The 27,751-nt window shown below is 38.2% G+C and overlaps 1 protein-coding gene across 3 annotated transcripts in view; it reads right to left on the bottom strand.

Annotated features, from left to right (window-relative positions):
* The window catches only part of RNF144A (ring finger protein 144A), a 731,556-nt gene that overhangs the window by 253,605 nt on the left and 450,200 nt on the right, over window positions 1-27,751 (bottom strand). For all 3 annotated transcript variants that reach the window (XM_044070579.1, XM_044070569.1, XM_044070560.1), the window contains one exon: window positions 14,714-14,774. In XM_044070579.1, coding sequence (XP_043926514.1) covers window positions 14,714-14,774 — 61 coding nt within the window. The remainder of the gene's footprint in view (window positions 1-14,713; window positions 14,775-27,751) is intronic.

Here is a 27,751-nt window from a genome sequence, read left to right as displayed (position 1 = left end):
TGGCCTGTGCTGAGGCAACTCTAAAAATTCTCTGAGTCTCTTTTTGGACTGAGGATAATCCTGGCATTCCCAGCAGAAATGCTCTCTTAAAGTATGCAAGATTTCACCAAAAGAAAAATCTTCTGGAGGGGAGGCAGAGGGAGTGGATTCCTCTGCAGCTGAATCCTCAAAAGGTAGATAAGGGTATGTCCTGGTAATCATATGGGTCAGAGTCATCGGACTCCTGGTCTGAATCAGACTTGGTCCCTTAGCAGGGGAAGGCTGGCTTCACCCAATTAGGGTAAGAAGGTATTCAGCCATTCAAAGCATTTGTTTTTGAGGCATGGGAGCTTTTGAGCATGCTCATCAGTTTTCTAGGTGTATGGCGTACCCTGGGCCTGAGAAACTCGGTAGTTTTAGCTAAAAAAGAAGATGTCAGTTTAATGCGAATATCGGTAGGTCAGAATACACCCACAGAAGCCGGTGCCTGCACAGCTGCTCTGGACCCATCCAAGGTAGAGTCATCCACAGATTCCATTGTCGAGGAAGCATCTCGCAGCACACCGGACTCCGAATGGATCTCAGCAAAGGCCTGCGAATCTGTAGAAGTGGGCATCAGGGGCTACAAAGGTGCCTCACTGAGTACCGGCAGACTGGTGACTAGCTTAACGGAAGCGTTGTTGGCAGTTTTTGACCTATGCGATCTGTCTCTGTCTTCATCTTTGTGCTTTTTTGGAAGACCAGTAGCAGATGGCTTACCGAAGCCATTTCGAAATAGGGAGAACGAGAGCGAAATAATTTAGTGACAAAATAGCTTGACGACGAATGGTTCGGATGTTAAACAAGGCTCAAAACTGACAGTGAGGGACATCGTGGTCTGGTCCTAAACAGGTGACGCAGTAAGAATGAAAATCTCTCTGAGGTATTTGCTTTCCACAGGCAAGACAATTGTCAACTTTTGCTGACATCGGTTAGAGCAAGAAAAAATAATCCCTAACGGGGTGCTTAGCTTTAGAAGACTTCAGGTTTGAAACTCGAAAAACGAAAATTTCAGGTAGCGGCCGACCGGCACTTGCAAACTGCTTCTGCTTCGGGATCCCTCTCAGCAAGAAAAACTGATGTAATGGCACTGGCTGCCTGTTTCATACCCCTGACGACCCGACGTCATGGAAGAAGCGACAGCATAGGTTCATAGGTAGGTACTAGGCTATTGGCCCTAGGGCCTATATAAGCCCAGCCAAACAGTACCCTGGCTTTTGCCAACCAAGAAAATTATTTTCCTGTGCCCCTGTCAAGCAGAGCTACAGAAGTTATCCCCAGGGTGAATTTCCTATCTCTTTGTGAGGTATTTCTGTGGCCTTTCCAGTTGTTGTAGATGTCTTGTGAGGTACATACCAAAAGGGGCATTGTACTCTATAATGGGTCTAATGAGTGATGAGTAGAGGTGAACAATGACATCTTTTTTTCCTGGATGAGAAACCTTTTGTGATGAGGTGTGCCACGTAGAAGGATTTCCTGACTACTGTGGCAATGTGATTATCAAAGGAGGGAGACTACTGTACACCTGTGTCCCAAGGTCTCTTTATCACACTTTCCGTGTTAAGTAGACTACCGCTTTCAATCACCAGTAAATGAGTCAAATTCAATATCCAGTGCTCATGCCTATACATAATCATTAATCACTATATAAATTTATACTTTTGCTGAGAAGAGGCAGTTTTCAGTAGCTGATGATCACTGCAAATAAATTCACAGAAATAACTGCATAGGTTCAAAGGTAGGTTCATAGGTAGGTACTAGGCAATCAACCCTAGGGCCTATACAAGCCTAGCCAAAAAGGTACCCTGGCTTTTGCCACCCAAGAAAATTATTTTCCTGTGCCCCTGTCGAGCAGAGCCACAGAGGTGATCCCCGGGGTGAATTTCCTATTTCCCATCCAATGATCAAGAGTGCTAATGAGGAGCTTTGTTCGATATAGATAGGTAGTTTGTTCCACAGTATGGGAAGTCTATGGGACAGGAATCTCTCTCCAGCATGTTCTGTTTATTGTGGTGACAAGGTTTAGGCCCCTAGATCGTGTAGCTCGGAGGGATTGGGATTTAAGTGGAGCATGTCCAACAGCTCTGGGTTTGACATAGCTTTACATTTTAGGCAGAGATGGCCTCTGAGTAGGCAATATGTGACGGAATAAAGCTGGAGTTCATAGGTTTTTAGATGAGTACTAAGCTAACTGCCCTTGAGAGCCATTTTAAGCTTAGCCAATTATCCCTTGTGAGACTCAAACCCTGCACCTTGTGTTTGTAAGGCAAACACCTTAACCATTAGGCCACCCTCCCAATCCCGTTTTTTCTGGAGTATTTTGAGACTGTCTGCATAGGGCATCTGTTTGAGGCTGGTAATCCTCTTTGTGAGGTATTTCTGCGGCCTTTCCAGTTGTTGTAGATGTCTTGTTAGGAACATACCAAAAGGGGTGTTGTACTCTATAATGGGTCTCATGAGTGATGAGTAGAAGGGAACAATGACTTCTTTTTTCCTGGATGAGAAACCTTTTGTGATGGTGTGTGCCATGTAGAAGGATTTCCTGACTACTGTGGCAATGTGATTATCAAAGGAGAGACTGCTCTCCACCTGTGTCCCATGGTCTCTTATCACACTTTCGGAGTTAAGCAGACTACCACCTATGTGGCAGCTCATGGGTACAGAGCTTTTAACAAAGGGGATGACAATGCACACATTTGGGCATTGAGCTTGAGGCCATGGCTTTGACAGTAGGCATCTGTCTCAGTGAAGCCCTTTTGTAGGATGTCCACATAGTTATGAGTTTCAATTATGGCTCCTAGTTTGCAGTCATCTGTGAACTTTGTTAGCCAAAGACCTTCTGTGTTAGCCTGTACTTCAGAAAAGTAGATACCATACAGGTGAGGACCCAGGACTGAACCCTGTGGTACTCCACTTGTCACTGGTCTGAAGTCGGATTTGGAGTCTGCTACTTTTACAGTGTGGGTTTCTGTCAGTGAGCAGGTTGGCAACCCATCTTGTGACATCGGGATTTATAGCTAGTTTGGTGAGTTCATCTATAATTCCACAGTGAGGGATGGTTTCAAAAGCCTTGGCGAGATCTAGATAGGCTGTGTGAACCACCTTACCCTCATCTACAGCTTTGGTGACCACTTCAAAGAAGTCTATCAGGTTTAGGAGACACGATCTGCCTTTTACAAACCCGAACTGGGTGGGGTCCGGAGTTTGGAGATTACCAATGTCATTTTTTATAAGTTCCATGATGATATGTTCCATAGCCTTGCAGAACAGGCTCGTTAGGCTAACGGGGAGGTAGTTGCCGGGGTCCATGGTGGCTCCCCCTTTGTGGAGTGGGATAACCGACGCTGTGTGCCATTCAGTGGGCGCAAAGCCTGAGGTGAGGCTATGACTGAATATGGTACTTAGGTGGGGTGCCAGTTCGTTCTGTAGTTCATGTAGAACGCAGCCTGGGATGTTGTCAGGTCCCATGGATGCAGCCTGGGATGTTGTCAGGTCCCATGGATGCTGTGTTCTTGGCTTTGGAGAGTGTGATTTTTACCTGTGTAGCAATGATTACTGGAACTTTGTATTCTTCCGGTATAGAGATAGGCCCTTTAGGGGGTGAGAGGGGGGTAAATTTAGCACTGAACCTATCTGCCAGGATATTGGCAATATCAGCTGGTTCTGTATATTTAGTGCCATTGTGCTGTAACTCAGAGCAGATCTGAGTGCTGCCATTGATATTCTTGACATAGCTATAGAATGGTTTGTGGTTGTCTTTAGAATTAGTGGCGATTTTGTTTTCATAACTAGCTTTGGAGGATTTTATGAAGGATCTCAGTTTTTTTACTGAGGCTGACCAGGGAGTCCCTCCAATCATGAGATTTTATGCTTTTTTTGCAACAGTTTTCTTTCTTCTGTTATAGAGTTTGTTTACAGCAGGGGACCACCAGATTGGCTTCCTTCTTTTGGAGAATAGCATCTTGGTTCTATTAGAGATTGCATGATCCCATTCACTCGTGTAAGTACTTATAAAGTGCATTTGTGTAGGATTCAGCAGTCGTAACTCTATTGTCCGTCTGCATGGGTGTCGTGAAGTTTGCCACTTCTGTCTTAAGAAGCATGAAGTTGGCTTTGGAGAAATTTTTTACGGTGGTTTCCCTAATGGGGGTGGGGGCAGGATGTGGATGTCTAGGGTGATTAGCTTGTGGTTGGATCTGACCAACAAGGAATTGGCGTCTGGTGTGGAACACCGGTTGCCCATGTTGGTAATGACCAGGTCTAGGATATTGCTGCCCCTGGTGGGGGGTGTGGATAAGTTGAACCAAGGTGTTGGAATTTATGAATTCCAGAAAACTTTGAGCAAAAGAGTTGGTACACGAGTAGTTTTCCCAGTAATGGTGGGATAGTTGAAATCGCCCATCGCCCATTATTAGGGTGTTCGGTTGCACCCTAATATTTTCCAGTGTATCAAGAAATGAGGAGTGGGAATCCTGGGCATGGTGGGGGATCTGTAGCAAGCTACAATTTGGATTGCGGTCTTGCCCAGAGTTAGTTGCACTTGGATAATCTCAGATGCATTATGCTGAGCAACTAGCCTGGAGGTGTGGATATCCTTAATGAATATAGACATGCCTCCACCTTTAGTGTTTCAGTCCAGGTTAGGTGGCCGAATGGTGTGGTAAGAATTATAGCCTGGTAATGCAGGGGTGCTCTCTGCAGCCTTGAACCAGGTCTCTGTCACTGCACAGATGTCGATCTTCTCCATTTTAAGGAGTGCCTCAAGTGAGTGCATTTTGAGGTTTAGACTTCTAGCATTGAGTAGTATTACCCTCAGATTTTGCTCACTTGTACCTGTTATGGTGGTGAGTTTGTCACTTGAACCTTGCCTAAAAAACGCACTATAGGGGTGGCAAGAGCCACTATTTCTGCAAACATAACACACGGTGATCAAAAAATGAGTTGCTTCCTGTTTGAATTTTCATTTCATTCCTGCAGTCACAGCATCAGAATGAAGTAGCTGATAGGCTGAAGAAAATGCAGTTGTGTACACTTACCATAAATGTAGATGTTAGGGTGTATTCACTGTTGGTCATCACATGTGGGATATCTGCCTGCATGTAAGCCCTCAGTCGGCCCGAATACCAGAGACTTAGTATTTCTGCATCAGTTGCTGTCACTCCAGGACTGACGTCAGGATGTTAGGGGTATAAAAACAGGCAGACAATGCCATTACATCAGGTTTTCTTGCCCCGAATGTTAGGAGTCCCCAAATAGGGAGCTAAGGTATGGCGGAAAAAACACCACCAGTAAAAAGTAAATACCAATAGCCCTGTAAGGGTGAGTAATACACTTAGAGAAGTAGAGAGAGAGAGAGAGATGGGAGCTGTAGGGTGGGAAGCCAGGACTGCTACAGTGAATACACTGTACACAACTGTACTATGTTCTTCGTGTTTCACTGTTGCAGTCATCACACTTGGGTTGATTCACAAAGCTGAAGAATGGGTGGAGGCAGTCATGAAGAGATGGGGCTGGCTAGTATGCCCTGCAGGACTGCTGTAGCAAAACCTGCCCTGAATTCGGAAAAAGATAGGCAGGTGGTAATGTTTGGTAAAGGTATAAACAGAACTCCAGGTAGCAGCTTCCAGAATGTCCCTGGTAGGGACTCCCCTGAGGAATGCTGTAGAGGTAGAGGTTGCCCTGGTGGAATGTGTTCTGACCCCCCTCAGGTGTTGGTTTCCCATGATGTTTATAACAGAAATGGATACAGTGTGCTATCCATTTGGAAATAGTTTAGATATGGCCTTGCCCTCTGCCCCAGGTGCAAAGCTGAGTAGTAGCTGGTCAGATTTTCTGAAGGGCTTAGTCCTGTCAAGGTAGAATTGGAGCTGTCTGTGCACATCCAAAGAGTGCAGGATCCTTTCCCCTTTTTTTGAGGACTGAGAAATAAGGTAGGCAAATGGATAGATTGGTTGAGAGCTACACTGGACACCACTTTAGGCATAAAAGTAGGGTTAGTTCTGAGGGAGACCCTGTCAGCATGAAAAATAATGAAGGGTTCCACAGCCATAAACACTTGTAGCTCAGACACTCTTCTAGCTGAAGTGATGACCAGAAGCAAGGCTGTTTTCCAAGTGAGGAATTTTAACTCTGCTGATGCTGCAGGTTCAAAGGGGGGGAGCGTGAGCTTTTCCAGTACAAAGTTAAGGTCCCAAGCTGGGGTGGGTCCTCTCCTTGGTGGCCTTAAATTGTTGTTCCCTCTCAGGAACTGTTTGATGAGAGGGTGAGAGAAGAGAGGTGGCTCAGTGTTGTAATGAGCCCAGATGGCAGAGGCATGGATCTTAATGGAAGAGAAGGAAAGGCCTCTGTGGAGTAGATCTGATCTGCTAGGTAATCCAGGATTATAGGTAAGGAGTGCAGAGCAATGTCTGCTCCTTTAGACTGAATCCAGGAACAATACCTTTTCCACTTATCAGCATAGGATTTCCTTGTACTGGGTCTTCTGGCTTCCAGAATGATGTCCAGTACCTGCTTGCTTAGGCTGGTCACTGGGGGAGAATTTAAGGAATAAGCCAGGCTGCAAGGTTCAGGGGTTGCAGTTGCAGATGTAGGACCTGTCCCTCCTGCTGAGTGAGGAGGGTTGGGATCTGAGGTAGATGCCATAGTGGCACCGGTGACGGGCTGCGCAGTAGTGGGTACCAAAGAAGTGGCACAGGGGGAAAGGTATAAATTCAGAGGTTTACCCACTGGAAAGAGAGGGCATCCACTTTCCATGCTCTGCTGTGTGCTGTCCTGGTGCAGAATTTGCTGATCTGGGGGAGGCAAAAAGATCTACCTCTGGTATCCCCTATTTCTGGGTTAACAGGCTGAAAGTGCTGGGATTTAATTGCCACTCATGTGGATTTAGGAGATTTCCTTTTAAATCGTCTGCCAGAGAGTTTTGTTTGCCTGTCAGGAATTGAGCTTGCAGATGGATCTGCATATCCAATGCCATGTCCAGTGTCATGGCTAGCCTGCACAGCGAGTGAGAGTGGGTTCCCCCCTGCTTGCTGATGTACCACAAAACTGTGGTGTCTGTTTTTATTAGCAAGGATCCAGGTGAGAGAAGGGATCTGAAAGCAGTCAGAGCATGCTGAACAGCTAGCATCTCTTTTTGGTTGATGTGCAGATGAATTTGACTTGGGCTCCAGTAGCCCTGAATGCACTGGTCTCCCAGATGTGCCCTCCAGGCATAATATGATGCGTCAGTGGTTAGGGTCTGGGCGGCATGGGGTTATGCAAAGGGAAGCCCCTTGTTGTTGCATGCTGCTGCCCACCAAAGAAACTCTGTCCTTAGACAAGGTATGATAGGTATGGTGGTTTCCAGGTCCTGAGAATGTTGGCACCAAAGACTTTTTAAGTAACACTGAAGTTTCCTCATATGCAGTCTGACATATGGAATTAGTAGAATGGAATTAGTAGAATGCAAGAGGCCATGAACCCTAGAGCCTGCAGGATTTTCCTTGCAGATAGCTGGGTTCTTGTGGTCATTTGAGTGAAGTAGCCTGTTAGATAGGCTTGTTTTTCTGGAGTAAGAAATGCCATCTGGGAGGCTGTGTCCAAGCTTGCTCCCAGGAATACAATCTTTTGACTGGGTACTAGTTTTGATTTATTTTCGTTGATAGTGTACCCCAGGGAGGTTAGAAGGTTCTTTACAAATGTCAGGTGCTGCATCAGCTTTTCCTGTCTGCCTGAATCAGGAAATCGTCCAAGTAAGGGTATATTTGAATGCTTCTCTGCCTGCAATAGGCAATGGCTGGAGCCAGGCATTTTGTGAAGAGTCTGGGAGCAGTGGATAAGCCAAAAGGAAGTGCAGAGAACTGATAATGCATAGATTCTGCCCTGAAATGTAGATATTTCCTGCATGATTCCTTGACAGGGATGTGCAGATAGGCTTCTTTTTGGTCTAGGGTCACTAGCCAGGCCTCTTTGGACAGCACAGGAAAAAGCTGCTGAAGGGTAAGCATTTTGAATTTTGGTACCACCAGGAAGGTGTTTAGAATGGAAAGATCTAGGATTGGGTGCCAAGTGCCCTCTTTTCTGGGTACCAGGAAAAGTCTGCAATAAAACCCTTGACCTAGCTGTTCTACACAACAGGTTGAATTGCCCTTATGGAGAGCAGGGCTTGAACTTGGTTTTGTGCCTCTGCCCACTGGTTTGGAGGAAGGTCTGGGAACCCTTTCAGGGTTGGCAGTGTGGGGAAGTAAAATCTGTACCCCTGGGATACAATGTTGAGGACCCATCGGTCTTTGGTGATGGAGGTCCAGTTTTTTGCATGGTGGGCAAGTTTTCCTCCTAGGGGCATGAGCAATTTGGCAGAGGTAAGGAGTGGGGTTGACAAGTCATTGCGAATTCTTTCCGTAAAGGGGTGGCTTAGCACTCCCTGTTTTAGAAGTGGAGGTACTCCATTACTTAGATCTCTGCATACCCTGAGACTGTAATCTGGGGGTTCTCCTGGGTCTAGTTTGAGATGGCCTTGAGGGGGCTGGAAAGGGCCAATGTTTCGAGGGGCAATGCCTACTGAATCTTGGAGGCTGCACCTGCAAAAAATCTTTGACTGTCTGCATAGACATAGCTTTTTCTTCCATCTTTTTAGAACCTCTTCTGCTTTGGTGCCAAACAAACTTTCTTTATTCAAAGGGGCGTCTAGTAATTTTGATTTGACATGGTCTGGCAAGGTCTGTTCCTTAAGCCAAGCATGCCTTCTCAGTACAGAACCAGTGACTGCTGCCCCTAGAGTTGCAGAGGTGTATACCTTTTTACCTCATCTGTCTAAAGCTCGGGAATTCCTGTCCGAAGGGGTGGGATTCTTAGCTGTAGTTGCCTTTATACATTTAGGCCCTTGGGAAATGACCTCTGGGTCAGCAGTAGGATTTTTGAAAATAAATATGAGAGTGTCAGGAACTCTGTAGTACCAGTCTGGTTTCCTTGGAGAAGGGGGTAAAGTATCAGGAGTCAGACTGGATTCCATAAAGACACCATCCACAACAGGAGCGATAGCTAAGGGTCTATGTTGTGGCAAATCTAAAAATTCTCTGAGTCGCTTTTTGGACTGAGGATAATCCTGACATTCCCAGTGGAAATGCTCTCAACGTATGAAGGGTTTCACCAAAAGGAACATCCTCTGGAGGGGAAGCAGAGGAATGGATTACTCTGCATCTGAACCCTCATAAGCAGATAAAAGCATGTCTTCATATTCAGAAATGTCAGACTCATCGGACTCTTGGTCAGTTAAAGCAGCTGGGGACAAGTCCCTTCTTCTCTTAGCAGGGGAAAGCTGGCTTCCCCTAATCAGCATGATAAGGTCTTCTGCCATTTTAAGCATTTGAGATTGTGGCAAGAAAGCAGGTGCTTGAGATTGAGTCATCGTTTTTTTAGGTGTAGCTCGTACTCAGGGCCTTAGAAACTCAGTAGTTTTAGACAAAACTGAAGACGCGAAAGTTGTCGTTGATTTGTGTCGAGTATCGGTAATGCGAAGAACTTCCTCAGAAGCCTGTGCCTGCTCAGCAGTTCCGGACCTATTCAAGGTAGAGACATCCGCAGGTTCCGTAGTCAAAGAAGAGTCTTGCAGCATACTGGACTCTAAACGGGTCTCGGTAGCAGCCTGTGAATCCATCGAAGCAGGCATCAGGGCTGCAAAAGCACCTCAATGAGTATCAGCAAGCTGGTGACTAGCTTAACAAAAGCGTAGTCGGCAGTTTTGGACCTGTGCGGTCTCTGTCTTTATCCTTATGTTTATTCAGAAGAATGGTAGTCGGATGGCTTACCATTTTGGAATATGGAGATCGAAAGCAAAAGTATTTAGCGACAAAAAGGCCAGACAAATATTTTGGGCGTTGAGCAAAGCACAAGACCAACATCGAGGAACGTCGTGGTCTGGGCCTAAATAGGTGACACAGTAAGAATGGAAATCTCGGTGTGGTATTTGCTTTCCACAGGCGAGACAATTGTTAACTTTTTCTGACATCGGTTAGAGCAAGAAAAAAGGATCCCCAACGGGGTACTTAGCTTTAGAAGACTTCAGGAGGATTCAATTTGGAAACGAAAACTCAGGTAGCGGCCAACCGGCACTCATGCGAACTGCTTCTGCTTCAGGCTCCTCGGCAAGAAAGACTTATGCAATGGCGTCAGCTCCCTGTTTTTATACCCCTGACATTGATGTCAGTCCTGGAGCGACAGCAACCGATGCAGAAATACTAAGTCTCTGGTATTCAGGCCGACTGAGGGCAACCTGAAGGAAGATAACCCAAGTGTGATGACTGCAACAGTGAAACATGAAGAACATCTATAGAATTTGTAACTATGACGTTGTTGCAGCTTGCACTTCACACTTTCCATAATGGCATGCAATTCAGCAGCTGTAGTTCCATTCGACTCAAAGTGTAGGACAGCATCATCAAAAACAGTCATACATTGTGAATTATGTGAATTAGATAATATTCAACCTCAGTGTTCATTCTATCACTGTCGGAAGAAAATCCATCCCATAGCAATGCTGCAACTTCGTCTTGACCTTGAGATGTGAAGTAGGACTTCAGTGCAGGCCAATACAGCAATCTGTCAACAGCAGGCTTAACCAACGCATGGGCACATGCCGTAGCAGTTCACAGTATTCCATTTGCAAAAAAAATCAAAGAATTCCGTAAGTTAATCAGATTTTTTTGGCCAACACTGAAAATGAATTGCAAGTTTGGATAACAAATTATTAGACATCAAAACTGAATGCCTTTAATTCAAACTTCACATGGTTGTTTAGGATATGGCATTTGCAATTTGAATGAATCAAATTTTTCTTCACAACATGCAACTTCTGAAATACTGACAAGTTTTTTGAAGTTTACAGATGCCTTGTCTGCACTGTATGAGGCGACCGAATCTAAACACTGGCTATTAGCTGCAATGCTATCTTTAATTCTACTGGCAATTGCTGTACTGGTTTCATCATTATTTTGATAAAAATCCAGGAGTCCCTTCTTCACATCTTCAGTTCTTGAGAAGTAGCGAACGGTCAATGGAAATTTCTTATTGCCTTTGTTAGTACCATCTGATCCAATTCCAAAATAATGAGCACATTTAACAGCACTGATGCAAAATTCCTGCACTTTCGAACCTAGTATGTTTTCAACATAACTTTTTGCTTTTGTATGGCCACGTGAAATTTTAAAAGCTATGGTTGAATCAGGGAATAGCTCTGCGAGAAGCTTCTTGCCACAGTCCTGACTATTGTAGTGTGGTGATGCATAACACCATGATATGCAGTGGTTAGTTCTGAGCAATAACACTGTCTTCTTCCTGCATATTTTGTCAAACAAAAAATGCAGAAATCACATGAGACTGCTTTTGTGTCATTACTGCATTCTTGTGCTTGGGTGACTCAGCATGTGTCGTAATGGCCTTCTCCTCGTATTGGACAGCAAAGGACTGTTGACAGTGTGCAGTTTGCTGTGTGATCATCAATTTTCGATAACCATGAAAAATCCTCGGTGATCCACTCTTGCTTGAAAATACACAGCCTTATCTTCTTTCTCTTAGGCGTGCCCATTTTATGTGAATCAGAATTATCCAAATCAGATTCGGATTTGTTACTATTACTAAAGTGTTCACTAAATTTCGAACGCAATGCCATAATTAATGGGTACTAGCGTCCATCAATGAGTAGACAAACAAACATTTACCACCTTATGGGCTATGTAGGCATATGTACTGGTCCTGTAATAAAACAGGAAAACTGGCTAAGATAAAGCAATTTAAGGGAAGAAAGTCTTTTTAAGCCATGTCACACATACATGCACACACACAAACTTTCAACTTGAGCAGTAAACAACAAATCTCAGTATTCAGAAAAAATTCACAGACAAGGGGGAAAGTAAAGAGCAGTAAGCAAATACCAGAAAGGGACACTAGAATAGCATCTCTTATATGTGCATAGTTATAGGGTGTTTCACGATTCCAAGCAAGCAGCAAACCGTTCCACACATGCAAGTCACATCAAGGCGGTTCAAGTTACTGAATGCACTTTAAGCATTTTAGTCAAACATCTCTTTTTGCAACTTCCAGTAAGATGATGTTAAACTATCCAAGTAAAACATCAGTGTAAAATATAACACAGTGTTTTAGTACACTGACCATTCATGAATTACATTTCATTTCAAGATCAAAATTGCATGCATTATAACACTGATGGAGTAACTTCTAAAGTCCCCCCAAACATAATGGTTTACTCATTCATTTACAAACTGTGGATCAAGAGTTTCAGTAACTAACAACTACCCCCTCTTAAAATTTACAATACAATTTTTTTCTCTAATATTTTAAAATATGACAAGCACTTTTTATACTGTAGGCTTGATCATGGAATGTAAACAAGTGTAACATTTAATTTATAGGATTCAGTTACTTGAAGTTGCCTCGTTAATGTTTCACTTTATAGATGTCAACATAAATATAATGCATGGAGAGACCATCATTTTTGTTACACCTGGATCCAGTTAACCAGTACTCAGTAGCTCACACTTGTCTAGCAGCTCCTGGCTATGCCTACCAAAAACATTAGTCCAGTGATCACTTAGTTGCGGAAAGAAACTAGTGATGTCCTTTCATAACTGGGCTCTCTGATGGCATAATGTCAAACATTTTCTTTGTGGTTCTGTGTTTGAGAGAGACTGTATGGCTGTGCCTTACCTCTACACTGTTCGTACTGGTGACTGAACTCATAACAAGTGTACCTTATTACGAAGGACTTTTCCTCATTTTGAGTCTTAAAAAGTTCATACTTCTCTCAGTTCAACATTGAAAGGCTCACACATTCAGTGTTGGGACTTTTTTAAACCGAGTTCCCTGATAAACAATAATGAATCATATTAATTAATAAAAAAACATTTATAAGCATAACATAATGCCTTTTCTCTGTGTGTGAGCTTCATAGCTGAAGTTGTCCAAAATCATAGCTGAAGTTGTCCAGAAGCTGTTGGTAAGTGTTACACATTCATTCTACCAATCTGGTCCACATCATGAGAGGTCGCATACCTCATTTTGGAGATGGAAGATTGGGAACTATGAACTGCCAACCTATACCCTTCAAAGATTATAAATAGATGTTATTTACCAACCATCACCAGTACAATACATTCATTATGGCAATACAGGACCATAATTCCTGGAATAATCTCCCCCTAACCTGGACACTGGATGGAAAGTCAATTCCTGGACTATCCAGGTGAATCCTGGATGGTTGGCAACCCTACTGCAGCAAGATGTGGACTACAAAACATCATGTAAAGAGCCTAAGTCCACAGAAAACAGAATTTAAAGTAGTTTAAAGAATGAATGAAGAAAGTGAAACTCACAAGCCTAAGTTCAGAGTGAAAATGTATTCTGGGAAATTAAATGCCTGTCTGCCACATGCCGGACAGCAATACACAAGCCTAGGTGAATAAGCAGAATTAGCAGATAAACTCTGTGCCTATCTCTTACAACAGCACATGGCAAGGATGCACCTTTCCATGTTACCTAATATATGGGAAAGACACCCTGTAAGATGACCGCTCTGAAGGGCAGTGCCCAGCTAGTAGATGTGCTTAGCCCTAGCAGTAGTCTCAAAATCATCCTGCAGTTCTTTTCAACTGGATTCTGTATGGGCCAGACGTCAAACAATGATGAACACCTCAATCTTGTCTCTCTAACAACTGAAGGTCATTGTGATAAAGTGTTGGCAACAGCAACACACTGCTACTTTGCGCTGTATACCCAGGCAATAAGGGCAGTGGGTGGTATGATCTTGGATTGTGATTTAGCAGCTGTAGGTGTATTTGGAGAACCTTTGCTTCTCAGATATCAACATACATTCATACTAGGATGAGATATTAAATAGGAGAGAACCACTGTGGGCCAACAGGATATGCATTCTTCCCAGCATTTTCAATGAGACACTGTGCATTTGTCAAAGGAAGCATGGCTCTACCAGCATAAGGATCCAAGAATTAAATAAAAATAAATAAATAAATAAATAAATTGACAGGAAGCCAGAAAAAAATATCAAAGTGTTCCACCACTGCACCTGGACACTCAGAGTAATAATAAATTATATGATCTTGTAATCTTGTAATTGTACCAGGTTACTTCCAAGTATGGATTATAGGAGATGTACCCACTTCGCACACAGTAAATTCACCTAGATTCACTGTGCGGCAGCAACAGTATGTGTGTGTGTGTGTGTGTGTGTGTGTGTGTGTGTGTGTGTGTGTGTGTGTGTGTGTGTGTGTGTGTGTGTGTGTGTGTGTGTGTGTGTGTGTGTGTGTGTGTGTGTGTGTAGTCAGCTAAAATCTAATAGATCTGAAATGTCACCCTTGGTAAAAATTTACCGAAAGGATTCTCTATGCCCCAGGTCCATTAGTCCTTTAAATAATCCAGTAGCATCACATCATGCCTTATTATGCAATTCTTCTACTATCAACAACAGTGCAATGCTGGTGGAGGGGGAGGGGGACATGCAAAGATCACTCTGTGGATAGTGATGCAATTTTGACTTGGGATATAATACTGACATGGAATTCCCACACCCACACCCATTCCACATCATTCAGCTAACACAGTCTTAAAAGAACTATGCTCCATCATACCAGTGTTCATAAAAACATCAAAAAAAATATTTTCATAATAATCCATAAATTACATGTACCTTTTTCAAACTGTAGTTTCCTGTACTTTTGCATAATATCTGCTGCAACCAGGCATTCAATCTATAAAAGGCAAGAAAAAGTACAATTTAATAATTAAACCTTCTAAAAGAATCACTGGATAAAGCCAACTGTAAACACATGGTCACTTTAACTGAAGAAAACCGTGCAATGCTCCACTTTGTCAAGTTTTCATCCACAGTTAAAAAAAATATTTCTTTTTTCACTTAATGCTGACAACCACCCAATTTTTATCCATAATAGCATTTTAAGCAACATAAAAGAATCTTCACAATACCTTATGGCAGTGGATACTCACTGACGTTTTGACTACCTTTTTAAATTACCCTCTTAAATCCAATTTAAGAATACAAGACAGCAGGATTCAGGGATGCATTAAATCCATGGCCTTGGATGGGTTGTCAGGTCATCATGGGATACCAACACACACACACATTATGGGAAATTTGGAGTATTACAATTTCATTTATGGTATGAACCTCTACCTGATCTATCTCTGCCGGACCTGTGTAATGGCTCCTCTACCTTCTACCCGTTGACGCATTCTTTCAATCAGGCACAGGGTTCAGTATTCCCAGACTAGGTAAGCATCATACAACCCATTTGTTCCCAATCACCCCACTAATCTCCCCACCCCGCACTCTGGTGATAGTCTGCTAGCAAGGAATGGAAGTTCAGCAGAGCAGACTACCCACTTTAGTGTAATGGTCTCCAAAATGTCTCATTCCCCCGTACAGCTTCACATATAAATGCTGCCTGCTTACAAACTGTAAATACCACAAAGCAGTGTATGCACTGCAGGCTCATACCCACAGATGCAACACCCAGCACTCTAGCTATGTGTCACCCAAGCTGAGATAGACTTGCCACCACCCCCCCCCGATGGTAAACAAAAGTTAGCAACTCATTCCCATCCTCCCAGCCAGGCCCCTCCATAGCTCAAGCCTCTAGATAAACACAGGTCATGAGTCACTGTTACAGTTTCATCAGTCTGTGCCACACATTGAAGACATGTTTTTCTTTTTTTTACTCCAAATGTTTTTTATTAATTTTTCAAATAATTCCATTGTATAATAATCGTAATACATTTTCTGATAAGTAAAACAGTATAATTAACTATATGCAATATTTACAGTTGGCCTGAAATTAAATTATTATATTGATCAGTCTAGTCAGAGTAACATCATATTAATGAGAGATCATTTGTTCCTTTTTCTTTCACTCTCATTAAGAGTTTAAATTCTAGTTTAGTGTTTCAATAAGTGATGGTATTTTTTCCCATGGATTCTTGTTCCATCGTCTTGGTGCTATTCTTAGTTCTTTTACTCTGGTTTCCAGTAATGCAGTTTCCTTCAATATTAGCAGAAATTCTTTAAATTATGGTTCCAGATTTGATTTCCATTTCCTGGTAATACATTTTCTAGCATTTGCTAGAATGTTCTATAGTAGGTAGAGATTGCTATTATTTAATTCTAAATTCTCATTAACATTCAACAAAATTAGAGATTTGCTTACTACAAATGTATCTGAGAATATGGCTTGTATGAAATTGCTGACATCTTCCCAAAATGTTTTAACTTTAATACAGTCATGAAATACATGTATCCAATCTGCTTTACAACTCTGCAAGCATCTCCAACATGTAACATTATTAGAAGTATTGCATTTTTTAATCTATTTGGAGTGAAAAAAGATCTATGCAAAAATTTCCATGTGTAAATTCTCCAAAATTGTATGTTGGATGCCAATTTAACAGAATTTAGTATTTTGGTTTTGTTTTCCAGGGATAAATGTATTGAATGACATTTTGTTATATGATTCCAAAATTTTTGATTAATTTTAACTTTATAATTTATTAACATTTTATATAATTTGATGTCAAATTTTCCCAGTTTTGATTATTGTTTACTATTTCATATAAATGAGTTATAATTGTAGGTTTCTCTCTAAAAGAAGAATTGTTAATTATTCTGCATAGATCTTGTGAGTATTGTAATATACTTTGTAATAAAATCCAGTCTGATGTAGAGAGATTATAAGTTTTTATTATAAGTTCAATATCCAAAACCTTATGTTCATTAATGCATTGTTGCCAGCAAATTAATCGTTTCTTTCCCCAAGTAATGAAAATTGTCCTATGCATTTTGTTTGGAAAATTTCTTGTTACAGTGAAAGGATATAAAAGTTCTAGCCATAACTAACTATCTGTATTAGAAGTTACAAATCTTCTAAACGAATTATACATATCATTTAAGTATTTTAGATTAGTAGGTTTTGTTAGGTTATAGGTTATATTGAAGGCTAGCGCATAAGATATGCCATGGTTTATTAATATGATTGTCTACCATTAAATTCTTTAAAATGGTATTTTCATTTGAATAAACAACAGTGTGGAGAGATTTCCAGTTAGAAGAATAGCACGGATCTATCCAATTTATAATTATTTTAAAAATGGAGGTTCTGATATAAGTTTCAATATCCAGGAAATTTCCATGGTCTAATGTGATGTGTATAAGCTATTCTGTTTTTGTTAGGAATCCAAAGAAATCTTAATAATAATGTATTTATTTCTTTTTAAAAAAATTTTATCTGGTATTACTGGAATAGCTTGTGCTATATATAGGATTTTTTGGAAGTAATATAATTTTTATTACTTGCAATCTATCTTCAAATGTTATATATATTTTGTTCCATTTTATTATATTTGACTTTATTGTGTCTATGATTTCCCTGTAATTTATATTTTAAATTGTTTCTAATGTTGTATTTAATGTTATACCTAGTTAGTTTAAAGTGAGAGATTGTTTACCAATTATATGATCATTTATTTGAAAATAATTTTTTTTATTCAATATCATAAAATGTGATTTCGTTTTGTTAAAATGTAATCCTGAAATCAAATAAAATTTATGAACTTGTATATCTAATTCTTTTAATGAATTTTTAGAAGTAGATGTGGTAAGAAGTATATCATCTGCAAATAACATTATTTTTGAATTATATTGATTATATAAATTTATACTCTCTATTTTGGGATTGTTTCGTATTGAGATGGCAAATATTTCAATGGCTAATGCAAATAATATGGGGGACATGGGACAACCTTGTTTTGTGCCTTTTGTCAATATTATTGATTCAGAGGTGAAAGGTCCAATTTTACATATGCTAAATTGTTTTTATATATGTTCTTTATTAATGAAATAAAGGAGCTAGGAAACTCATAATGCTCTAATATTCTAAACAAGAAAGAGTCAAAAGCTTTCTCTATATCCAATGCAACTATTAAGGCTTCTTGTTTTTCTCTATTTAAATAGTCAATAATAGTATTCTTTGTATATTATCATAGGTGCACCTATTATGTATAAACCCTGTTTGATCTTCATTTATAATTTTTATCATAGATTTTTTGATTCTATTGACTAGAACAGCCATAAAGATTTTATAATCATTGTTTAGTAATGAAATTGGTCTATAGGAGCTGCATTTTGATGCATCTTTATTTTCTTTTATTATAGGAGTAATTAATGAGTATCTCCAAGATGGTGGAATGGTGGTGTGTTTGTATTTCTATTAAGGTTTTTTGGAAGACTGAGATTATAGTTGATGGAAATATTTTGTATATTTCAGCTATAATACCATCCATTCCTGGAGATTTATTATTTTTGCTTTCTTTGATTTTCTCTGCAATTTCTTTAAGAGTAATTTGCATTTGAAGTTCTAATTTTAAATTTTCTGGGATTGTTTTAATCAATTTGGGTTTCAAATCTAAATTAAAGTTTTTTGTTTGAGTTCCTTCCATCTTATAATGTTCTGTAAAATGGTATTTAAAAGCATCTAATATACCACTTATATCTGACACATTCTTGTTCTTCCTTCCTTCATGTATAATAGTAGCAATGTTATTTCTTTTAGATTGTACTTTAACTCTTATCGCCAAGTTATGCATATGCTTATGAGAAACAGCATATGAGTTTAATTTTAATCTTTCTAGTGCTAGATTAGTTTTATGTGTTAGAATTTCATTAAACTTTTCATGCAGATCATTAATTTTCTTATTAGTCAGCACATTTGTTAAATTATTATTATTTATATTTATCATTTGGTTTTGTATGTTGAGTAATTCTGGTTCCCATTCTTAGTTTATTTTTGTACCATGTGATAATTTTACCATAAATATAGGCTTTTAGAGCATCCCATACCATAACTATGCTGATTTCATTAGTGAGAGTAGTGTCTGTAAAGAATTTCAACTGGGAGCAGCCAAGGTTTAAATTATTTTAGTTTCATAATATATGCTGGAATTCTTGTCATTTGTATTCATTTTTTAAAATGTGTTTGAATATTAATAAGGATTGCTCAATGATTTGATAATGAACATGGTATGATTGTAAAACTATTTATCTTTGCATCAAGGTCTTGTGCGGCAAAAAAAATTATATTCTTGTTTGGGTTGTAAATCTGTGATCTTGGTGTGAAAATAACAGTGAGTTACTTTCTCTAAATTTGAATGTATGTATTAAATTGTGATTTTCAATCCATTTTTGAGTAGCTTTTGCTACAGGAGCTGTACGTAATTTTTTTTTTGTTGGTGGTCTCTGAATTATCAAGAATGCAATTAAAGTCACCACCTAATATCAAGCTACCTTTATAGGTTTTACTAATAACGTTTAGACATTTCTTTGTCATACTTTTTCCTATTCCTGGGAACCAATAAAGATTTACTAATGTCCAGATTCTATTATTGAATTTTATTATAACAAGTGTTATAAGCCCCTCTTTATCTTCATAGCTATAAAGAATTTGGGGATTAATGATGTTTTTTCTCCATAGTATCTTAACTCCTCTAGTTTTGGTTTTATATGATGATTGAGCTATTGTTGTATACTCATTTGGATTCCATAAATGCTTTTCATCATCTTTAAAGTGAGTCTCTTGAAGAAATATTACTTGCACTCTGTTTAATTTTAAATATTTTAGTAGGTTTGAGCTTTTCTTTGGATTATTTAAACCATTTATGTTCAGTGAGGGTAGTTAAGTCCATGTTTGTTGTTGAGTTTCATGCTTGCTAATATTTATATTAATATTCAAGTACATTTTATAGCATTGTATTTGGAACAAAATTCTCCTCATTTCATGCATCATAAATACACTGAATCTCTTTTGTAATACTTTTATACTAATGTTCATTTCAGACCATAATAAAAAAGTGTAAAATGATTTAAATAAAATTATTTTGATTAATATAATCTTTTCTTTCAACCTTCCCCATCACACATGGAATGATATACATTCCTAATCTGATAGACAAACAAAATATATACCAGATTAACCCTCATGTTTGGTAGACACATTTCCTCATGCTCCATTCTTGTATTCTTAGAGACTTTTGAAATTATAAACTAGTATATGTTGAATAATATTTATGGTTCTACATATTATATACACAGTGAAACACATAAGTAATTGTAGGCTATATACATATATATATAAATAAATTCCTTATTATGAACATTTCATAACATATCAATCATATGGCTAAGTATATTCATCTCAAATAAGTTAAACCTGACATCCAATTACTCTAATGTCATCTTCTTTTCCCCTTCTCTCTCTCCCTTATGTACAGGAACAATTTGCAGACACAAATATGTATTTTATTATATACTATTTTCATTGAATCATTCATAGTGACTGACTGATATCAACTATTGAATAATTTCTGAATCTGATGTGATTATAGATTTTCTATGTATGTACATGACAGAACTATTAACACAGTAATATATGCATCAAATGTTCAAGTTAATCATCTAATAGTAGATGATAGACAAAATCTTTTCCAAATACATATTGATTGTAATGATATCTATTTTACATAAATATATTAAGATTTAAATAAAACTAGTTATTGTTCAAGATAATTTAATACTCATAAATTACTTATTATATCCAATGATTCTTTGACTATTTGGTTATATAATTCAAACCCTAGTTTATAATGCATATTAGAGTCTTACAATTTTTAATATTCTTTTGTCTTTTCATATAATCCATAAGTTTAATAAATAGATTTTACTATAGGTTAAAGAAACATTTTATAAACTTTTTATACAAGACCCAACTCGTTTATTCACTCAAATGTAACAGTTTTAACTTTCTGTCAACAAAAAACTATTAAACCAACTATATTTTTATTTAGGATAAGCTTACTGATTAAAAAATATCATACTCAGAATGCCCACTGAAGCACATTGTAGTATTTCCTTTGTTGTGCAGCTTAGCTATGGTGCAGTAAATGAGTTTCTATGCATGACAAAAAGTAAATTAAGTTTCCAAATAAAATATATAATCATAACTAGAATCAGTTAAAAATCATATGTCTGTATTTGCACATATACACATTGTCAAATCTAGCCATGTAGATAAACATATTTGTGTATTGTCACAATTTTGTGCTCATTTCTGTGCTTATATACATATTTGTAGATTGACACATACAGACTCATATTTCCATGTTTGAGATTTGTAGAATAAATCACTTGACTATGTTTCTCTAATTCTTATAGAGTTATTATACAGTGTTTTCCTGAACTGTGTAGACTTATTTCTTCCTATTGTTTAGCCTTGTCTTATCATTACTTTTATTATAAAGTACTTCATATTTATTCCAACTAAGTATTCTGAGTCTATCCAAGAGATTTACAATATACAAGTCAATTCTCCTTTTGAAATACAATCTATTAAAGAGTTAAACATCAATCTAAGAGAGATTTTCAGCATGTTTATGATTGGCAGCAGACTGCTGTTATGCCTGTCACTAACTGTACATAATGTAGCCTACTTTTCTATGTCAGTGCTGTGGACAATTAAAATTGTATCTGTTGTCAGTTGTAAAATATCATGTCACTGCATTTTACAGATTAACTGTCCATCAGTATTTTAAAATTGCTGGAATTTGATGTTTAAATCCACTCAACTGATTAACCATATATCCTTTTAATGTGCTATGCTAGGTGTACTAAAAGTCATAATGAGATAAAGTGGTAGAACAGCCCAATACACACTATAGAACTTTGATGTATATATTTTAAATACTTGTGCCAAAAAATGTATATGAATTACAGAAAGAAACTGGCTAGCAGGCATTAACTGGAATGTATGACACACTGCTGCCTATTACATTACAGGATATCCCTGTCCAGTAAACAACAATTAGAACTGAAATGTGTTTGGTCTTTAACATCTAATTACACATTGTGCTAGTCAGCCAACTATTTCATGCAAGCACATGCTAGAAGGGTGGCATCTTACAGAAATATTTATTTTGGAATTAGCAAATACCTCATACACTAAAAAAAATCTGTTAATGGTCAATCATCTGTCCTGTACTATTTTTTTTTTTTTTTAACAGAGACACACATACACCCACAAACACACACACACGCACATACATGCACACACATGCACACACATACATACACGCACACACAGGCATGTAAATATTTTTAATTAAAACTATGTTAAAATCTGTCACAGAGTTTTTTATAAGCAGTACAACAGCTACAGTCAAGAAGGTGTAAATATAGCTTTGAAATCAGAAGCCTTTGGAAGATAAAATAAGTTCTGTACATGAAATTCGATACATTTTCCTGACCATTTCCTGCATGTTTTGAACATTAATAATCAGCATGTTATCAGAACTATATTAGAGGGTGCTTGTCACTTTAAGACTAACAGGAAGTGTACAGCTGTACTGACATGAAAACTCTTGATATCTTGACTAACAGTTTATACACTGAATCCCTGCCACTCACCACTCTGTAAAAGTAATTGCTCTTATTTATATTTCTAATCTAGTGATTTAGATTGTGTACTAGTATAGTGGGTTTTTTCACATTTAATTTTATAGTTGTTGTAGTCCGATAAAGCTGAATGTGTTCATACTGTTTTCTTTTCCTTTTTCTCACTCTCTCCCTAGTAAGACTATACTGTATTCTGTCCTCTTTCTCTCTCTTTTACATCATCGTATCCTTGTAGAGCGTGAGTGCAAGCTATTAGTGTTACTGTGGTGTTGAATGATTACAAGGACGCTATTCATGTGTTCGCAAGTGTGTTTGACTGTGAAATGAGCTTGTGGCTTCTTGTAAACAGCCGTTATTTATTCATCTCCTCGTCAGACAGTTCATGTAAAGAAAAAAAAAAGAGAGATGATGCTTTTAAACTGTAACAATGAAGTGTTCAACACCGATCAGTTATATATCGACTATGTTTATATTTTTTTACCGCTATCTACTGCTTATTGCTTAATATCTTGTAGCCACATAAAACTCTATGGTCACAAACCATCTATATAAGCTGCATGTCAGTATTTCTTAACGGAGACACCCAGATCATTCACTGCTCTTCTCCTTCCTCTCCCCACATCCCGTTCTCAGTTTTATTCCATCAAGACACTCTATTAAGTAATTAAAATGAGCTTTTTGAAAGAAACAATTCCTACAATACTACTACTATTCCTACAATATTACACATTTAAATTGGATATGTCATTGTGCTAACCACTTGACACAAGCAGCCTCATCCTGTAGTAAGTAGAGTTGAAGCATCACTGTATTAAAAAGAAAACAAAAGAATTATAAACATTATGCATATTGAGACAACTAAAAAAGTAAATGTACATACGTTTTGGTTTCAATTTCCTTTAGTATATATTTGACTTTTTAGTAGAATCTTTGAGAGTATTTAAACTTGTTGCATTTTTTATTTCAGTTCTTTTTTTTAGTATTTAAACTTGTTGCATTTTTTATTTCAGTTCTTTGTTTCTTCTTCTTTATATCAGTCCAGGAATTTTTTTCTTGAGATCTTTTCAGTGGAATTGTAATTATATTATTGTTCTTGATAAAAGAAGATGCCTCATCTATGTTGTTGAAGGTTCTCATTTCATTTGAGTAAAGAATCTTGATTTTTGCAGGGTACGCAAGTTGAGCTTTGATTTTGTTTTGTTTCAGGAATTTTACAAATGGCCATGCTTTCTTCCTTAAACCTAGAACTCTAGTTGAATAGTCATTATCAAATCTTATTTGGTGTTGTTTATACTTTAAAGGACTTTTCCCCTACGCTGACTTTAGTAAGTTCTTTATCAAGGTATGATAAAAACTATTACAATGGATCTAGGAGAAGTATTAGGAGATGATGATACAGGTTTTCCTATGGCTCAATGAGCCCTTTCTATGCCATTTGACAGTCCTTTTAGGTCTAAGAATTCCGGCAACCAAGAATTTAAAAATAAAACAATGTCCTCACCCTCAGCTTTCTCCGGAAGACCAAATATTCTAATATTTGTGCGCCTTTCTCTGTTTTCTAAATCATATATTTTGTTGATTAACCAGTTATTTTGCTGTAAGAGAAATTCACTTTGTTTCTCTTCTTCCTTCAACCTTCCATCTATATCGGAGATAGATGTTTCAATGTCCATTATTTTTGTTTGTTGCTGCTGTAACAATTCTTTAAAGACATCTGTTTTTGGCAGTTCTCTTTTAGATTTTCAAGGTTGTCCTTAAAATGATCCTTTTTCAATGACGGCTCCTGCAGTACAGAGGACATCAATTGGATTTCCTTCTTCAAGGCTGTTTCAGAGTGTGAGTTCTTTGAGTTACTCATTTCCAAGTGGCTATAGTAGTCTCCAGATTAATTTGACAGGAAAATATTGACAAAAAGCTTTCAAAACGAGTACACTATTAGTTCATAAGTTTATCAATATTTGGATATTTTTGTTCAATCAAATTATTTTCCTGTTATCTGAACTAGTTTTGTGGAGCTCTAAAAAAATGCTGCTACCAGCTAGCCATTCAGGCCCCAAACCCCCCCAGAAGGCATGTTTTTCTGATGTAGGAGGAAACTGAAGCACCTAGACAAAACTCACATGGACACAGGGACAGCACACAGACTCCACAGAAAAGCCCCCCCTCAAGCTAAGAATCAAACTGGTGAATCAAACTGGTGAACCAAATAATGTGAGAAAGGAGCATTAATCCCTATACCATAGTGATGCCCCACAATGGACAGTTCAACTGCAATTTGTAAAGTTAAAAATAAGGTCTGTAAGCAACTTGAATTTAGTTTCTAAACTCATTATGAGATTTAAGAGTGGTAATAATACTTTCAGCATGATCATTACTTAAGACTTTTAGTCAGACTAGAAGGCTGAACTTACTAATGGCTAACTACATTGTTTGCACAATATAGCTTGACAATGGTGTTGCAGGATGCTTGCTAGGTGCATCAACTTGCCAGGCAAAACATGCACACTGCTCATGGCTTAGCTCAAAAGCACTGAAGAATTAGAAGTAATTTTCGAGTGTTTGTAGTGGTTGGTTGAGGTAAAGAAGGCAGCCATACTTATCTCTGAGATGTACAAACTTCAGATGTGGATTAAAAAGTTATGTGATGTGGTGGACAAACCTTTATATATATGGAAAGGCTACAATGCGTATTTAATTTGTACTTGTAATGAACTGTCAGTGAATATGACATTACTGTTTGTGCGTGTAGTGCATCAGTGGCTTCAGTTCAGTGGCTTCATTTTTTTTTTTCAATCTTTGTAGTACTGATATGTTTGTGTGCACAGTTCATACTGGGTCATGATTCAACATTAAAAATATACACAGATAAGTTTAAAATAAATGGAAAAAAATAAGCATTTAGTGATGCTAAATGCTCAAATTTTCATAGTGAAGTAGTAACCTGAAATGACAGGAGCCTGGGACTGAGGATTATTAAGCAACCTTTCAAAGTAGATGAAACATCACACAAAAATGCATGCAGTGCTACACAAAATATCAGTAAAAAGAACAAACATACATAATACTTAAAGTATTTCCACAAGCAGTACCTATCCTCTGATGACTTTTCATTAAGTTTTTTATCCATCAGTTTAGCACGATCATTTTTATACTGTAACATTCTTTAAGCATAAAATTACCATTCATACCAAGTCATATTTTTCATTTTTAAAAATCTGAATAAGTTCAGTGGCATGTACTCGGCACACAAACAAAAAAAAAATCTTAAGACAGAATGCATCAGTCACAGCTGCATTTCCAGTACATCAGCTGGCAAAGCAAATCTCCCAAATTCACAGTGTAATGTGTGCAGAATTTGGAAGGACTACCTGAAATGGAAGGACTACCTGAAAGATATGCAAGTACTCATGGCAATCTAGTTTATGATGAATTTAAAGTAGCAGAAACATGAATCAAGAAAGTACAATCATACAAATAAACCTACCACAACAGTAGGTGTTTGAATGACCACTACTACAGTAGCCTTAACTACAGAGTCATATCCTACAGCCACGCAGCTTACAAAGCCTAAGGACACCTTCCATGCACCAAGATTGCGGACAGCTAGAGCAGAGCTAGAGAAAAATCTTCAGTCTGGGTGCCAATGCCTTCAGAAATTTCCTGCTGAATGAAAGACAGAAGCAAGAGCCTTTAAAATGACAATCTATGTAACAAATGTGTGTTCTCACCCTGGCAAAAAAATCATACAAAAACAGTGTGGGGGGGGGGTGAAGGAAGGGAGCAACTCCTGCAGCAGAGATCAGTCAAAAATGTACTATTATGGTTCATTTACTTCCACAACTGTAGTGTGTTCATCATCTGATTGTTGCAGTAGCCTTAGCTATATTGACAGAATATCATAGCTTATAAGGATTGGGAGGAGGAAGGATGAAAGTCCAGAAGCCCCTGGAGAATGGTCATAGCACAGTTTGCTCTACTAGGAAAAGATTTACAGTTTGTAACACTTTGTAATTTAAATGTAAGATTTTCCTACAGAATACTTAATAGTCCACCCCTTTCCAAAGTGCAAATGAAAAAAGCCAAAGCCCAGGAAAAGTATGCCTTAACACTGTCTGGAGTACACTTATTGTGACGGGAGTAATAAAAGGAAACAGCATGGGACAACTATTTAGAAATGGTCTGTTTTGACACTGGTTGTTCTTATTTCTTGCCCTCATAAAAACATGACTAACTGATTGGAATTTCTGAAGGATTTAGTTCTGTCAAGATGGTATCCCGAGTTATCTGTGGACATCCAGGGTAGGGAGGATCTAGTCTCCCTCATTTTAGGTTCTGAAAATAAGCCATGGAGATGGACTGCATGATGTAAAGTAACCTCTAATACCACTTATAGGCATAAATGAAGAACTAGTTCTCAAAGAAACCCTATAGTTGTGGAAAACTGACCCACCATAAGAGATTGCATAACAGACACTTTCCTTTCAGAAGTCAAAGAAATCGCATTGTTTTCCATATTACAAATCTCAAGTCAGCCTGATGAGCTGGTTGACATATAGTGAGAGTTATTTTTTCTAAAACAAAATTAAAATCTCAAGGAGAAGAGACAGGCTTTCTAGGTGGATGGCAATGCAGAACCCTTTTCAAAAACATCTTGACATGCGAGTGCACTGAAAGACAGGGATCCATGAGAAAACATGCTGAAATGGTCAACAAATGAACCTTCAAACAGGAACACGGAAAAAAAAGGATAACTCAAAGATTGCAGAACCAGGAAAATGCTAGCCTTAAAGGGATCTTGTTTCTTAATGGGGTACCAACTAGATTTCTTCCATTTGCTAATATACAATTTCCTAGTAGCAAGATTCTTTGGCTACTTTAATACCTGCAGCTTATCAGAGAACTGGTGCCTAAAAGTATTAAAATTCCATCTAAGCAATTAGCTAAAATTAACTCAAGTTTGGGTGCATTAAACAACCCCTGTCTGTACGAGAAAATCGGTCTGTGAGGAAGCTTGTGGCAATTTATTTATTTTATTTTACTTTACATTTGTTTACCGGGAAAGTTGACTGGATATATGTCCATTTTCAGCGGAGGCCTGGGAAGAAAAGCTCAAGAAAGCAGAGTATAAGTACATTAGGAACAATAGAAACATTTAGAGATAAGTATAATATGCAGTTTTCAGTAGGGTGGCAAACATGGATAAAACATAGTAGACAA

Source organism: Protopterus annectens, chromosome 1.part0 (assembly GCF_019279795.1).
Source record: "Protopterus annectens isolate FY-2018-M chromosome 1.part0, PAN1.0, whole genome shotgun sequence".
NCBI classification, from domain to species: Eukaryota; Metazoa; Chordata; order Ceratodontiformes; family Protopteridae; genus Protopterus; species Protopterus annectens.
This window is presented reverse-complemented; position numbering and strand designations above follow the sequence as displayed.